Below are 16,155 nucleotides of genomic sequence, written 5' to 3' on the forward strand. Positions count from 1 at the left end.
ACTTAGGTAGAAGTAGGAATACCACAGTGTAGAAATACTGTTACAGGTACACAATCTGCATGCAAAAAATTACTGAAGTAAAAGTACTAACGTATTAGCATCAAACAATCCTTTGAGTAGTAAAAGTACTCTTAAAAAAATGTATTGCATAATTGGATTATATTTAGTGCAATGTCGCAGCTGGTGAAGGTGGAGCTGATTTTAATTACATCATATTCTGCTGTGCTGGGTCTCTTAATCTATAAGAAATTGTAATAATGTATTAGTTGATTTCTAATTAAACTAAAGTTAGCAAATACATGTTGTGGAGTAAACAATATGTATTTTTTGCACATGTCAAGCAATTAGAATTTCATCAGTAATTTGATCATCTCTGTGTACTGTTCATACTGCACACAGCTAAATGACAGCACATGGGAAGTGTGTTTTAGAAGACACACACACACACACACACACACACACACACACACACACACACACACACACACACACACACACACACACAGATCAGTAAACACACAGATGTTAGAACATACAAGTTATAATACATAACCTGTTTCCGGCCTTCCTGTGTGACATGTCAGTATTTGGCTCTTCAGTGGCTTTATCAAGCAACTTAAACCTGTTAGACCTTAGAGGTCACAGAATGTTTTGACACTGTTTTGTCACTCTCCGAAGAAGTTGGCCTTATCACTGTTTATTTCCATCTTAGTAGCAGTATCTTTCCTCACTGTTTGTGGGTGCTGTCTTATACCTGGTATAGGAGGACTACTGCAGCAATGGAAATATACTGAACCTAATTAAACAGTCTCCAGTGTATCAACAGATTTCCCAACAGGAGGACGAGGATCCAAGAGAGGACAATGTAGGGTCTTCCTGGTCCACCGCCTGACTATGGCGATGCCATCGTGGCCCTGTTTGAACACAATGCTAACGCTGTAAAGCAATGATGGCTCATGTAGAAAATCATGAGTGACAAAACGATGGAAGCAGTGTTATCTGCAGCTGACAAAGACAGTGCACAGCATGGTCTAGAAGCATTTACATGATTGTTACAGCTATTAACTTTTAGGGGATTGCATAATGGCTCACCTGGCAACCTCTGGACTCTGTCTGACGGCGAGTAGGAGAGGCTCAGTGTTGATGAGGACAGCCCAGCAGGGGAAACAGGCCAGCAGCAGATCAGAATCCCCCTCTGGAGAATCACACCCACACGCTTCAAGTTACCGCTCCCATACGTCTGCATGAAACAGGGAGATAAATAAGTGGAGTTGAACAACACCGATCACGCTACTAAGCAAAGGTATGAGCAGACCAAGAAAACAAACATGATACAAAAGCTCATTGTTGAGCTGCTTGTTTCAGGGGAAAGGACAACCTAACACGGATATGAGGGTTACACTGGTGGATGACAATCCAGTGCCAATGGAAATACCAGTCACATTAACCACCTGCAATTGACAAAAACATTATGAATCAACAATGAAAATTCAAAGGCAATCTTATCCTGTAGAAGTCAATAACATAAAGTAGGCTGTGATGTCAGTATGAACACAGATAGGGCTTACAAGCATTTCTCCTCACCTGCTAAAGAAACTCCAGGTTTTGCCAGGTGACCACAGAACACCATGCTGATGATAGTGGCCATGAAGACCATCAACTGGGAAATTAACTGGAAAACATCAAACTTGTTCATAAAACTGTCAGTGTTTCTAATAATATATTGCTTGTAATGAAAGAATAATTGAAACACAAGTTGTCATAGAATCAGAATAGTGTTTGATGATGTTTTGTGTAACTTTTTTTTCATGTATACACACGTACCATTTGGAAAGAAAATCAATAAAAACAATATCTAGTTTTCTTATACACTTTAAGGGAAGACCAGAAGTTGAAGACATCTTAAGATCAACCTATCACTTTCAATACCAGATATAAGAACATGCTCACCATATACAGTTTGGCCTACGTTATCTTTACACAGTTTGTGGATTTTGACTGAGGATATGCAAAAATAAAAGGTTAATCTTTTGTATTTTTCATGTCATAAAAAAATATTCAACAATGGGTTGCTGTCTGCTTGAAAGTATATATTTCTAGTGTATAGAAACGATAATTGTCCTCACTGTTGAGTGTTTAATGTCTATATGAATGATGGCAAAAGTTGAGTGATCAAGAGAACAAATAGTCCATATTAAAAATGAAAAATTACTTTAGGAAACAGGGGACCTTAAAGTTGACCTACAGTACATTGGACAGATATCTTCTTTTAAAAATAAACGTGTCAGTATGTTTCTCCGATTATCAAAGAGCTTAAATATTTAATAATCTGTCATTTCTATACATTCCAGACAAAATACAAATGTGATTCTTGCAGCACATTGTTGCATTCCTCTGACAAATGTCCTTTACATGAAACAATCAATTTGATCGGTCCAAGATAACTGCTGGAGGATGGGCAGAGCAAATTCCAAGGAAGAGTATACTGCTACACATTGTTTCTCTGAATCTCTTGACAGTCTACCTAAAGCTTTCCCCAAATTACCTGATTTGACTGATCTATATATTTTTTTAATCTTACTAGAGTAACAGGTGGTGGAAGGACCCAAACACAATACGACAGATTGGTGGTTGAAAGCAAGAGGTTTATTCAGGCAGAACACACAAGGGAAACAGACAAAGAAAAAGACAGGAATCCCGGAGACAGAATACAAGGGTCATACCGGGGCAGAGGCAAGGTCGAGAAGTCTAAACCGGCAAGGTCGTACTGAGGGGAGAAATCCTGGATGGTCTGGTGGAGACTGTGAGTGAAGCTGGGGCTTATATACCAGAGGGAAAAGGTTCAGTAGATTGGGCAGGTGAGTGATAGAGCTGATGAGGTAATACAGAAAGGAGTGAGTGCAGTAGATTGCGCAGGTGAGAGTGATAGAGCTGATGAGGTAATACCTGTCCTGGTAATTAGAGGGTGCAAATGGGTGAGTAATAAAGGAATCATAAAAAAGAAAATCTTGACATTGTTTTTAATGGTGGGGGTTGAGCATTACAAAGCAAGAGCAGACGCCATCATTCAGTCATTCACAGATAAAATCCCTGATTAAACAATAATGCATTTTATGGCTTATTACAGCATGCTTTGTGAGCACAGATTATTTAGACAAGTTTTCCATTATTTGTTTGGGGAAATTTTCTCATGGAGATCATAAAAGTAATGAAATTCTTCACTGCTGAACATTGGGAATACAATAGAGGACATTATATTTGTTTACAACCCCAGGGAACAAAACAGGACAAGTAAACAATACAGTTTCAATTGCCATTATAAATATATACTGTATATAGAAACACTGTTTGAAATAGATTGCGTTCCCAGCACTGCAGCGGTGGAACTTTAATTTCTCCAGTGAACATGCAGGTCCAGTGTGCATCAATCCTTTTTATTTTAAGAAACATTCCAAGTGAAAATGCTGTAATATGTCAGCTTATCCACAATAATAAGCTTCACGTAAATCAGGGTTGCACATGTTTCTGTGGCGAATGTGTTGAGTTCAAGAAACTCCAACGATAGACTGTCAACCAATGCTTGGGTCAGTTTGACAGATGTTCCCTGACCCTCTCCCTCAATATGTTGATCAAAAGATGGAAAAGCACATACAGATAGCCTGTGTAATCCTGCACTGCTTTGGCTATCTGCGCCCATGCTCAGTCACTGGTTTCTTGTTGTAGTCATACTGGGAAATCTGTAATAATAATGCACTTAGTGTAAGGGACAAAGTCATAGTCTAAGTCGTTCCTGACTGTCCACAAAGCTCAGAGAGGCGTGCAAGTTGTTATGATCTTGAAAAGCTTGCAAAGACTCTTAAAATTCCCATAAACAATGTAACATTAAATATGTAACATTAAATATATATTGGGAAGTGTCACCAAGTCTCCAATATCATTCTGGAGATTATTCTTCTCAATGGACATTAGTACTAAAGAGAAACAAATAAAAGTATTGTATGGAAAAGACTGGTGGTTGACAGCCACATGACCATTCACTGGGTTCAGTGTTTCCACTGGAAGTGGAGAAAGAAAGTGTTGACAAATAAACAAGAGAAAAGCTAGCAAATGCATTACATTTCCATAAACCATACTGAATGCGAAAACAAATGAAATGTGTATAGAGATGTATCTCATCCAAACTGTTTCGTATACATCAGCATTCTGCTACTAGATTTATAAAATAGCCAATACAGTTTCAGGCTTGATTTGTGTGATTTAAGCAAATAATATCTCAGTCTAGTTTTGGGGTTTTGTAAACAGTAACATTCAAAGAAGTCCTCACTGGCCACCTGGAGAATGTAAAGATATATAAGCATCAGTAAACTGCAGTGTTCCATATCCAAACATGGTCAGTCAGTCACACAAAAGGCATGTGTAGGAAGGGAATCAAATACTGATTCACTGTGTATTTGAGGTTGTGTGCTTGTGTATGTGTGTAAAAGGCCCACTTCTCCTCCATCCTCAGATATGCCTGTAAACATTTCCTAATGTATTTCTTCCTTGTCTTTACATTCCTTATTTGCTCACTGTAATAACCTGTAATTAAATAAATTAATGAATAAATAAACATAATCGATAACATAGAATACATTCAAGTACATCAGTTCCTCAATACTGGAAAACAAGCAGCACCACTCTGCAGTCTGTTTGTTGGCTGACTGTTTGTTTTGTCGGCTACAGTACGTGCACAGCATATAGTCAGTAACCACATGCACCTCGAGGATCTCAAACTGGCTCCATGGTGTTGAGAGTTCTTGTTGTCCTTTGAGCTGTGATGGAGCTCAGTGACACCACTGTGTGTCTGAGGTAACTCACCTCACACTGCCCATCCTAAACATGACTGTCCTGAGTCACACCTGCATCAGCTGTGGGCTCCCTGGTGACCTCGAGGATCTGAGATTAAACACCACAGGTTGCTTCAAGGTCTCCTCAAAAGACTTCAGAGATTGTGGTTCACTCATAGTGCAGTGAGGGTGCGGAACAGCTGAGTGAGGCAGAAGACCGAGGCGGTGAGGGCGGTGCACTGTTTCGCCAGCAGCTTGGAGCTCAGGTCCTGGCAGCTGCGCTTGCTGCTGGCCCGCTCTGCTGCCAGACAGAAGTCCCTGAATGAACGGGCCACATCTGCCAGACCTGCAACTGCCTCTGCGTTCCTACGGTCACACCTTTCGCAACCAGAGAACCACAGGCATATACCTGCCAACTCCACCAGAGTCCGGAAACTGTCAGCCAGGGAATGAAGCATTTCCTCTGGGCTCTGGCCAATCCCCACCACCTTCTGGCAGCCGGACATCAGCCGCCGTGCCTCTATCTGTAGCACCCTCTTGTTCTCTGTAAAGTGGGCAGGGCAGGTGTCCCTTGGGTGGCGACCTCCATGGCCTGCTACGGATCTGTCAGCACCGGTACTTTCCAGAATGGAAAGGAGCTGATCCACATCTATGCGGAGTACTTGGAAACCTGTTGGGGGTTCTGGGTAGCGCTGCTGGCCTAGCCGACTGATGGTGTCCTTGTGCGTTTGGGGCAGGAAACGGTCAGAGGAGTCAGATAATGGTGAGAGGAGAGGGCTGAGCTCAGAGGTAGAGGAGGAGAAAATGTTGGAGCGTGGGAAGGAGGGAGAGTGGGTGGATGAGGTGGAGAGAAAAGAGGAAATGGGTGGAGAGGTCATGAGAGGAAGACCTGCTCCAGAAGTCTGAGTCACATCGCTGCTCTCTGTGCGGCAGGAGAACTCGTAGACCGTCAGCTCCTCGTCGAAGCTGTCCCCGCTGCTGAAGCAGTTGGTATAGACCGTTGGGCAACCACAAGCATCCAGCGGCACCTGCACCCCTTCCACTACTGACTCACATCCAGATGCTAGTACTGAAGTGCAGCCAAAATCAGACTTCAAGGGTGGTGTAGTCCCCACCATAGCTGGGCTCTTTGTCTGGGCTGGATCCTCACAGATAGTAAACACCCTACAGCCTGAAGAAAGTGTTTTTGGTGAGTCTGAATTATTCACTGTAGGCCTACAAAGACCAATCAAAGGTCTGTCACTACTGGTCCGTCTTACTTTCTGTGCCTGACTATGAAAAGGGAGTACTGGTCCATTTAGATTCTGTGTGGTCACCACTATCGGATGGGCAATAGAACGCAACTGATAATTCATTTTATAACCTGGAAAGTCTTCACCTGGACTTGTAACCTTCATCTTTGATTCTGGAGCATCTTTTATAGGGCCAGGAGTTTCCATGTGTAGGCCTGAAGAGTCTCTTTGGAGGCTGCTCACTCTGGAGGCCGGAGGATCCGTTATTGGTCCTGATGTGTTCTTGATAGGTCCAGTGTACAGATGCAGATGCTGGTGTTGGGGTTTGGGCTCAGTCTGGACAGGCAATGGAGGGCTTACTTCCTTCACCTCTGACACTGATTGAAAACTCTTGGCCGAGTTTGTTTCAACAACAAACTCCCCGTCCACCTCAGATCCTGTAACCGTTGTATCCGAATCGTCTGACTCCACAGATTCTGCAGTTGTGCCCGTTTCGAAGTCTATAGTCTGTGTGATGTCATCAACGTCCGTAACTTTAATGGTGACTTTGACTTCATCCCTACTCTTGTCCTCAACTGAACTCTGAGGTACATTCCCCACCCCAGCTTGGTTGAGGGTTTCCAGGGAGCGTGATAAATAAAGGGGCAACCTTTGAATCTTCCCTCTGAGTGTGGAGGCAGATAAGCTACCCATAATGCTCGGGGAACAGGTCTGGAAGAGGAAGTGAGTTGGGGAAGGAGGCGTCTTGGAGAGATTGTGTATTGTGACTGTAGTAGCTTTCGCTAAGCTAGGACCAGCTAAGCTATTTTTAGCTTCAGCACTTTGCATAGTGGAATCACTTATGGGTTTGTCGACATTTTGATTCAAACCTGAAGCGCTTTCATGTGAAACCTCAACTCTCAAACTGGTACCTGAATTAAATGTAGGCGACGTGGCACTTGTTGCAACTCCAAGCTTTGCAGTGATAGAGTTTATAGCACGAGTATAGTCAGAATTTACTGAACTAATTCTTGTATGAGCTTCAATGTTCGCGGGAGACTTGATAATAATTTGAGACTCACCTTCACTTGCTGGAGCCAAGGTTGCACTGATGCTATGCCTAGTAGCTACAGCGCACTCATCTTTCTTGTCACTTGAACTCGGAGTTAAGGAATTACTCAGGTCATCATCAAAAAACACATTGTCCGAATTGGTGCTGTCTGTAACTTCATCGCTATTAGTCATAGTGGAGCTAACAACAACGTTGGCATCATCCTCAATAATACTGGTGGTGACGTCCAAATGTAATTGTGCTCTGTTAGTATATCTTTGTGACATCTCCTCAGAATAAGATGAAGACATTTTGGTTGAGGTTCCCGTGTTTTCACTGCCCACCTCTCCCATCAAATAATAGTCACTTTGGGATTTGTGAAGAACTGGTATTGGAGGAAGAGGGGATGAGGGTGGAGGTGAGTATGGAGGGTTTGACTTTTCACATACACCGTCAAGCATTTGTTCCTCTATATACAAGTTTTGCTCGAGGGCAATCAGATGGTCTCCCAAAAGGCCATTACTCGTCTTTTTAGTCACATCTATCAAACATGTAGGCAGTGTGTTGGCCTCCGGCTGCCTCTCGGCACCAATGAGTGGTCTCTTTGAACTGGATGAGTTCCCTCTCACCCCCTCTTTCTTCTCTTCTTCCCCTTTACCTTCCTCTTCAGTGCTTTCTGGCAAAAACATATGATTAGTGAACGTCCCTTTCCCCGACACACCTGCAGTCTCTTCCTCCTCTCCCTCACTCATCTCCTTCTGTTCTTCCCCTTCCTCCTTTCCGTCACCCCTCCGATCAGCACTCTCCTTTCCATCTGGATCCACCCGGCAGCGAACAACGGTAATGGTAGGAGATGCTGCCTTCACCAGATCTGTGACTGATTTGGATTCCATTGCGTCAGGTTCCATCTCCATTTCTTGTTTCCTGGTCCTGGAGGTGGCCTGTGGGTCATGAGACCCCAAACTACAAGGAGAGCCAGGTCCATGCGAGTGGGGTTTAGACAGAATGGGCTTTGACTCGAGCTGACTCGGTTCCCCTTCAGAGTGGGTCAAAGAGGAGACCGTAGGACTGGGATTCTGGGTTTGCTCTGAAGGTTCAGGATCTGAACTCAGTATCTGTGCTTCATTGGCTTCAGCCTTGAAGTTCTTATAAAGCCTACTAGAGACCAGATCCTGCATATCTGGATCTGGCTCTGGATATGACACCCTAGAGGTATAATCGGTTTCCATGAAGGAACGACGCTTACGGGATCTTTTTCTGAGCTGAAACAATGTTTCTCTGCCTCCTCCTTCCTCGTCTCCTACTTTTCTGCCTTCTTCCTCTTTTCCATGTTTGTCTGCATCTGTCACCGAGACTCTAATGTCACTGAGGCTGAGTGTGCTGAGGAAGTCCAGTTTCATCTCTGTGCGAATATCTGCAGCAAAGTAAAAAAGTAAAATCAGCTTTTTTTGCATTTCTCAAAACAAATTTCTCAGTAATTAGAAACAGGAAGTAAACATAGTGTAGGTAACCCAAATCAACTCAATAACAGTTTTTAATTTTTGCGTGAAGGTTTATGTCAAAGTTGAGTGGCAGGGTAACCGTAATTAAAAGCAGTTTTTTCTGCAATAATACATCATAATGAGATGATAAAAATGATGATGATAATTATATAAACGGGCGCTGCCAGGCTTTTAACACTGTGATTTAATAACTCCACATGTGCCTGATTTGAGAGGAACAGGGCCCTACCTCAATGTAATGGTTCCAAAAAACAATGCCACTTGTCAACAAAGACGACGATGGTATATCATTGTAGTTATCTATATCTTCCAGATCACTCTACACATGGATTTCTTTTAGCATGATTTTATTGTAACACTTTTTCCAGTGGTACATAAGTGGGCATACGATAAACTAGATGTTTGTGAGATGATTAATGGGACATAGAATAAGAAAAAAGTGTTACTCTTTTTTTGTACTTTTTTGTAATCTCTCACAACTCGTTGACAAAGGGGCCCAATCAGGACAATGCTTTTTGTCAGGGGTCACATGCCAGTCAAAAAGGTTGGGTCCAACTGGTTTATTCTTTAAATTGCATTGTATCTGAAGAGTAACTAGTGAATATATCTGTTAAATAAATGTAGTGGTGTAAAATGTACAATTTTACATCAGTAAGGTAGTATAAAGTATAAAGTAGCAAGTACCTCAACATTGCATTAAAGCACAGTACTTGAGTAAGTGCACTTAGTTACTTTCCACCACCAGACTAATACATATCTTTGGATAGTTTAGTGTAATGGATGAAATGCTGTTTCTTCTCTGGCAGGAGAACTTGATTGCACTGAGCTCTATAATATTAGTGATAATAATAATGCAGACAGTCAAGTTATCGGTACAGTAGGTGTGGTCTGAACTGTGTTCTGCTACTTTCTAGCAATTATGTTTTATTACTCTTTAGTGCAATGTTGTGTTACTTTTGGGGAGTAAACCGGTCAACCACTAGATGGCAGCAAAAGCAGAATTAACAGCCTGTGTTTTCATGCAATCAAACCAAATCACCTCTTGGCATGGCCCCCGAGGTTGAGTCTTCAGGTGAGGTGAAGCGATCTCTGGCGTCAAAGAACTCCTCATCAGAGCTGCTGTCTCCAAAGCCAGGTGGTGGCTGAAGGATTGGGATAGGCTCCAGGTCAACCGCCTTAGCCAAATCTTCCTCCACCTCCTTCCAGTGTTCTCCCTCATTATGATGCAGGGGGTGGGCAAGGCTGCGAGCGCTGTCGGGGGTGATGTTGGAGCAGAGTTTGTAGTAGCAGCGAGCGTCACTTTGGTCAAAGTTAAACACAAAGTCGATGTGGGAGGACGGGGACGGGGATAGTGGATGTTCTTTAAAACTGCTGTCAGTGTTTATGCTTCCTCTTTCACCTGCTCTTCTCGACGACTTTCTCCTCCTCCTCCTCAACTCCTCTTCTTCATCGTCCTCGCTGGCCTCCGGAGGGCTTGGCAGGAAGTCCACGAGGCGGGAGAGCTCAGCGAAACACATGGAACTGTCATCAGAGCAGGGGTTACCTGAACATTTTTGAATATGGTGAAGGCTTGGAGAGGGAGAGACCATCGTGAGGACCTGGGGGTCAGCGCCGTCGCCCGACCTCCTGCAGCCCCTTGCTTGTCTGTCGTGAGTTGTGAGGTGGATGAGAGGATGGGCGTGAGCTGGTGGAGGGGCGAGGAGGTGTGGCTGAATGTGCCTATGAGAGTAGGGATGAAGCTGAACAGGGGAGTGGCTATGAATTGTTAAGGGAGCAGTGAAGTGGATGGAGGAGGAAGAACATGAAATTAAGTCATCTTCCTCCAAAGCGTCGAGAGAGTCGCTGGAGGGGCTGGTAATGACACGAGAGTCAGTATTACAAGAATCTGATGCCTCTGATACAGATGGCTGCTCCTCTGCTGCTTGCACTTCAACTGCACCTTCTTGTCCCACCTTTTCCTTTTGTTCCCCAGAGTCATTGTCCGTTATCGCCGTCTGTGTTTGCCGACCATCCTGCACTCTTTCCGTCTCCTCCTTGTGCTCTGCGTCTTCACTATTTCTCTCTCCATTCTTATCTAGGGGAAACTTTTCTTTTTCAGTGTCAGCATCCTTTTCTTCTTTTTGCTTTTCATCCTCCCAAGGTGTATCTACCTTTTCTTTGCCATCTTTGTTTCTCTTTCTGTTTCTGTCTTTTCTTTTTCTTCCCTCTGGGTCTGATGAGGATCTGACACGATGGCAGGGCCTCTCGTGATGAGACACCAGGGTGACCAGCGCTTCCATGTCCAAGTCTGAGGAGGTGTCTGAGTCGCTGCCGCATCGCGACACATAACCTGTGAACGTACACCAATATGAATACAAGCCTGTTATTTATTAATTCGAACATACTGGTGTGATTTTATGGATGTATAGATCAATTGTATGGCTGTATATTACTGTAAATGTGTACCTTCCTCAGCAGACACTCTGTGCTTCTTGGAGTCATGTATCCATGGAAAGATGTTGAGGTTGGGGTCAACAAACACTCGACAATAACCTGCTATTAGGCAGGACATATCTTTGGCGGCCGTTGACTCCAACAGCAATGTGATGGGCTTTGTATGAGCGAGGAGACAAGATGATATGATATTTGACAAGGAAAGTAGAGGCATGGAAAGTCAATTTCAAGAGTGGAAAAACACTTAGTCATCCTGTCTTATCCAAAAGGATCATAATGCTGATGAAAAAACAGTTATACTTCTTTAAATGCTGAAGTCTGCACAATGTTTACAGGAGGAGGTGCACAACATAATGTAGATAGGTCAGTAAAGAAACAACCTCGAAGAAATAAATCACAATTTAAATCACAGCTACATGTTAAGTTGAATGCTAATTCATTGTAATCAAAATGACAGATTTTCCCTCTTACCTGTAGTGATATTTATTAATCTGGATTGTTTTTGTGTTAGTCACTTATCTTCATATCGTCCGTAAACATTCTCTCAAAATATAATGAAACTACATGGCACTCGGCTTGTTGTCCTCAAAGCGCCAAAATTATACATTTGAAAAACACAAAAGCAATGACTCTTTCTAGAAGTCATGACCTGGTTACTCAAGATAATCCAAAGATTATTGTGAGCAGTTTCATGGAGAAACTTTAATCTTTCTGAAACTACAATGTCAATTGAACCACCGCGCAGAAGGAAGTGTTCATCTACTCATGAACGAGAGGCTCGTGCTCATGAACGAGGCGCGTGAGATGTAAACATTGATGGCATCCTCCTCGGCTGAGCTGTAACATTAGCTACCTCAGTGTTGCTAGGGGAGCTAGCAGTATCCACTACAGATAAATACTTCCTTCTGCTAGCTAGGTGATAAGATTAGTGTGTGTAGTTTGGTAGAACTACACCCACCTAAAGTAGTTCCAACATGAAAACTGCTCACAATGATCTCTTGAAAGAGACATTGCTGTTGAGCTTTTTAAAATGTATTTCTTGGGAACTTTGAGCACCACAATTTGAGTGCCATATAGTCCCATAATATTCAAGTCAAGGCAGATATCTCTACAGACGATATCTCGAACACTCCAAAACGATCTAAATGAATAAATAGCACTACAAGTAAGATGTGGGGCAAACTGTCCCTTTAAAGTTTGCCCCATGAATCAAACTGCCTCTTTAATAATTTAAAGTTGAAACTATTAAAGAGGCAGTTTGATTTGTGAGTTTCAGACCTCCAAAGAAGCTAAATCTCCTGTGACCTATCTGCAGGTGCATCAAACTGCACCAATAATGTTAATTTGTACACAACCCACCTTTGTAGCAGTGCTTGTAATGCTGATTCAGTTACTTCGAAGTAAAAGTTATTTTTGATGAGGTTTATAGTATTTTGTCTTCCCTCTGTAATGTAGGTGTGTGTATTTTCCTGCTCTTACCTTGATGTCCTGCAGGTATATTTTGACCAGGCTGACCTTGTCGGATTCAGGCAGCAGCTCGATGCGTGTGATGCTGGTGAACTCTGTGAGGGTGGACAGGATGCTCAGCTTGTGGTTGACCACCTGACTGACCCCGTAGCGCGCCCCCACCAACAAGGTCACCATCGACTCCCTGTCCTGAAGCTAAAGGGTGGGGAAGCAGGGGGAGGGGTCGTTGAACAGAAAGACATTATAGACAATGAGGAGATTGAAACTCCAATCAACCACCACTCACCAAAAATAAATATACATGTTCAGCAAACAGTTCAACGCCTTACCATCATGGTGGCACTGAAGGATTTCCCTCCAAATGACTTGAGATTACTCAGTTCCTCCAGGTAGTTTATCCGGGTCTGATCGGCTGACAGACCCTTCTGCTTGGGATCGTTCTGTGATTGGCTCTTCTTCATGTGGTAGCTGATGGCCTTCCTCAGATCTTTCTCTCGCATGTTCCTCAACAAGGTGGATGACACAAAGTTCTCTATGCCCCACGTCTTCCTAGAGCAAACACAGTAACACAGACTGAGAGAGTGGGTCTGTTTGTGTGTACAAGACTATTAGAGAGCTGAAACTGCATTCAGGAAGCGAATATCATCCCCAAACACTTTTTGTTCCTTAAAGACTATAACATTCCCAATCTTGAAATGCAAGATTGCTAAAAGACTGCAGTTGTTCTATATAACAACAAAAAACATTTAGTTGTTCAGTAAATATATATTTTTGTCCCGCCAAAAAGACACAACCTCCACTTGTTCTGCGGTAAAGTCCTATGTTAATTATAGTTTAGTTATAAATGTCATGTAACTGTGTGTCTCACGTGATCATCTTTAAGTTGGTCTTTGGTGACTGTCCACAGCTCGCCAATCTCTCCTGGATGTGCAGCGCAGCGAGTTGCAGGGCGGTGTTACACCTCATCTCTATTGCAAAGCGCTCCTGCAGCACATCATTCACTCCCTGATACACGCAAAAGGTACAAAACAGTACAAATGGTGAAAACAGACATACAAAAATAAATACAAATATGATTTGGGAACACTTTTTAGGACCATCTATAGTTTGTAAATTACTGGCATGTCTCATTTGCAGCATTTACATTTTTACTTGTGAGCTGAGCAAAATCATCCATAACAAAAGGATGTTACTTATGCTGCATCTCCATTGCGTGGTACATGGCTCAACTCAACTAGATTCACTCTTTTTTGTTTTTTCATGAGCACAAGTTGTGAACAGTACCTGGTACCTAATACTTTCTGTTGTACCACCTTGGTCAAGGTACCAAGCGAGCTGAGCCGATACTAGAACATTGAGTTAAAACAGACACTTATTGGTCAGAGAGTATCGTCAAGCCCCCTCTTGCTGTAAGGCGACAGTGCTCGCCACGACACCAGCATGTATCCTAATTCGGACAATTTCTGTATAATGTATGAATGACGAAATGCAGACATTTCTCTGCTTGTTTGCCCATGAAAGGATTCAGCAGGTGTCGCAGCAACGATGATGTCGAGACAGTTTCAGCCAGCAATCAGTTGAGAATCCCGCTTACACTGTTCTATCTGTAGTAGAAAACAAAATAAAGGTAAGGGCCTGGTTCCTAAAGTGAGTTGAGTCAACCGAGACCATGCAGTGGAAATGAAGTATTTGTTGAAACAGACACAGGAACTTACTGAAAGTACAGAGCAGGAATAAAGCTATGGTGGGATTTGATGAAAAACTGTCAGTCCATTGATTTACATCATGTTTCAACTGCAACAATAATTGGACTTTTTGGGGGTGTCACAGAACTTCACTCGAGGGTAAGTTATGGGTATAATTGAATACCTACAAATTATCAAAACAGATTAGTGATATGAAGAGTTAACTTCCACCTGGAGTTTAAGGGCGGGTCAGAAGTTCATCAATCTACCTGCAGGTAGAGGTACTCAAAGGCTTTGGGATCCTCCTGCAGCAGCATCGGGAGGGTTTTGGGCATGAAACAAACACGGAAAAGACATCTGTAGTCGTGGGCCTCTTTCTTCTGGACCACCTGAAGACACACACACACACACACACACACACAGAGTTAAAAGCATTAGTACAGTCACAGATAAATCTCACTCTCAAATGGAACTTTAGTGTAGATTAGATGCACGTAGAACAGGAGTTATTAGTGTGTGTGTGTGTGTGTGTGTACCTGCTGTATCCTCTCCTCTTCATGTAGCAGCAGTAGTTTTGAAATGCTGTGCCGCTGCTCCAGCACCAGGGAGAAGTGTTCAATATGGCTCAGAGGAAGCTTTTCCTTCAGTGTCATCACAATGTCCTGATGCACAGGGAAGAACATTACCTCTTGAGAGAGATATGTTATGACATCAGGAAACATTATTGCTGAGGTGAGCTGGTCTGTGGTTTGTGGCTCTCAATGGAGCAAGATAACGTCCAACGAGTAGTTGTAAAATCAAAAAACTGATGCACAGTATATCTCATACTGAGAAAAAAATAGAGAGTGAGTGAATCACATCAGTTGTAGCTTTTAAATCAGACTGTGAATCCAATCCAGTAATATATATTTAAATATAAGTCTTGCTGCAGACTTTGCACTACATCATCACAGTGTGGTCATAGAAAATACTTCCATTACAGAATGAACACCAGCTTCATCTCTGAACACCCACATATCATCTAGACACTATAAAGAATGGATATCCAGATGGTAGGCTGTATCACTACATACTACCTTGACTGTGGTGCTGGTGTCAAATTTAAAAGCCTTGGTCTGCCCGTTCTCCAGATACACCTTCAGAACATTAGGCAGGAAGAGCAGCGAGTTGCCCTGCAAAGCAGACATGGGGTCAGAGGTCAAGGGAAGTGTCAGATGAAACTGTGAGCGTCGTTAAACTTGTGGTTCAAGGACATCATCGTAAGTAACAGCCTGACAGCTTGATATGAGATAGTCAAGAAAAGAAAGCTTGTCAAGAACCGCTCATACAAACAACTTCACACTCTACACTGTGCTTCTTTTGGTCCTCAGCAATTCACCTGCCATGACAAGGTTACGTCAGACACCCAAGCAGCTACTCACAGTGTGAAGCCACAGAGAAACACACTCTGGTTCAGAGGAAAACAAACACCAGGAGCAGACTTTACCTTCAGGCAACAAAGGTAACCTGGGCCTCGGCCACAAGACTAAAAAGGGTCTCCTAACAGCTAGAGATGTATGTCAATCATGTCATTGTACCCCGAAATAACTTACAAAAGGCACCGAGGCCAAGAGCACTTCAAAATAGACTTTACTGTATACTTCTTACTTACTCACTTACTGTGTACTTCTACTTCAGAGGAAAATATTGTAGAACTAAATTGACCTGAAAATGTTACTGGTTACATTGCGGATTCAGATTTTACTCACAAAATAAATGTGTGTAAATGAATCCCGTGGTCAATAATTGTAATATAATATAATATAATGGCAGGAGTGGCAACACTATTGTTTTAAAACTGTAAAGTGGCAGTGGTTTATCCAGACAAAGGGCAGTGAATGTGCTTTTGTAACTAGGAAAATGACTTCATTCATTTTTATTCAGGAACAATAATTGTGGGCGTCATCAATGACGTCATTGTTCTAAAACGATACGCGCTTC

The 16,155-nt window shown here is 42.7% G+C and overlaps 1 protein-coding gene across 1 annotated transcript in view; it reads right to left on the minus strand.

Annotated features, from left to right (window-relative positions):
• Window positions 1-3,006: 3,006 nt before the first annotated feature.
• Window positions 3,007-16,155, minus strand: part of LOC117737602 (FERM and PDZ domain-containing protein 1) — a 40,205-nt gene continuing 27,056 nt past the window's right edge. Inside the window, exons 8-16 of the mRNA XM_034543667.1 lie at window positions 15,252-15,347; window positions 14,712-14,837; window positions 14,445-14,564; window positions 13,359-13,495; window positions 12,820-13,039; window positions 12,503-12,685; window positions 11,036-11,180; window positions 9,630-10,919; window positions 3,007-8,502 (exon numbers count right to left, since the gene is read on the minus strand). Of these exons, the coding sequence (XP_034399558.1) occupies window positions 5,000-8,502; window positions 9,630-10,919; window positions 11,036-11,180; window positions 12,503-12,685; window positions 12,820-13,039; window positions 13,359-13,495; window positions 14,445-14,564; window positions 14,712-14,837; window positions 15,252-15,347 (5,820 nt within the window). The 3' untranslated portion in view covers window positions 3,007-4,999. The remainder of the gene's footprint in view (window positions 8,503-9,629; window positions 10,920-11,035; window positions 11,181-12,502; window positions 12,686-12,819; window positions 13,040-13,358; window positions 13,496-14,444; window positions 14,565-14,711; window positions 14,838-15,251; window positions 15,348-16,155) is intronic.

Source organism: Cyclopterus lumpus, chromosome 1 (assembly GCF_009769545.1).
Source record: "Cyclopterus lumpus isolate fCycLum1 chromosome 1, fCycLum1.pri, whole genome shotgun sequence".
Lineage (NCBI taxonomy): Eukaryota > Metazoa > Chordata > Actinopteri > Perciformes > Cyclopteridae > Cyclopterus > Cyclopterus lumpus.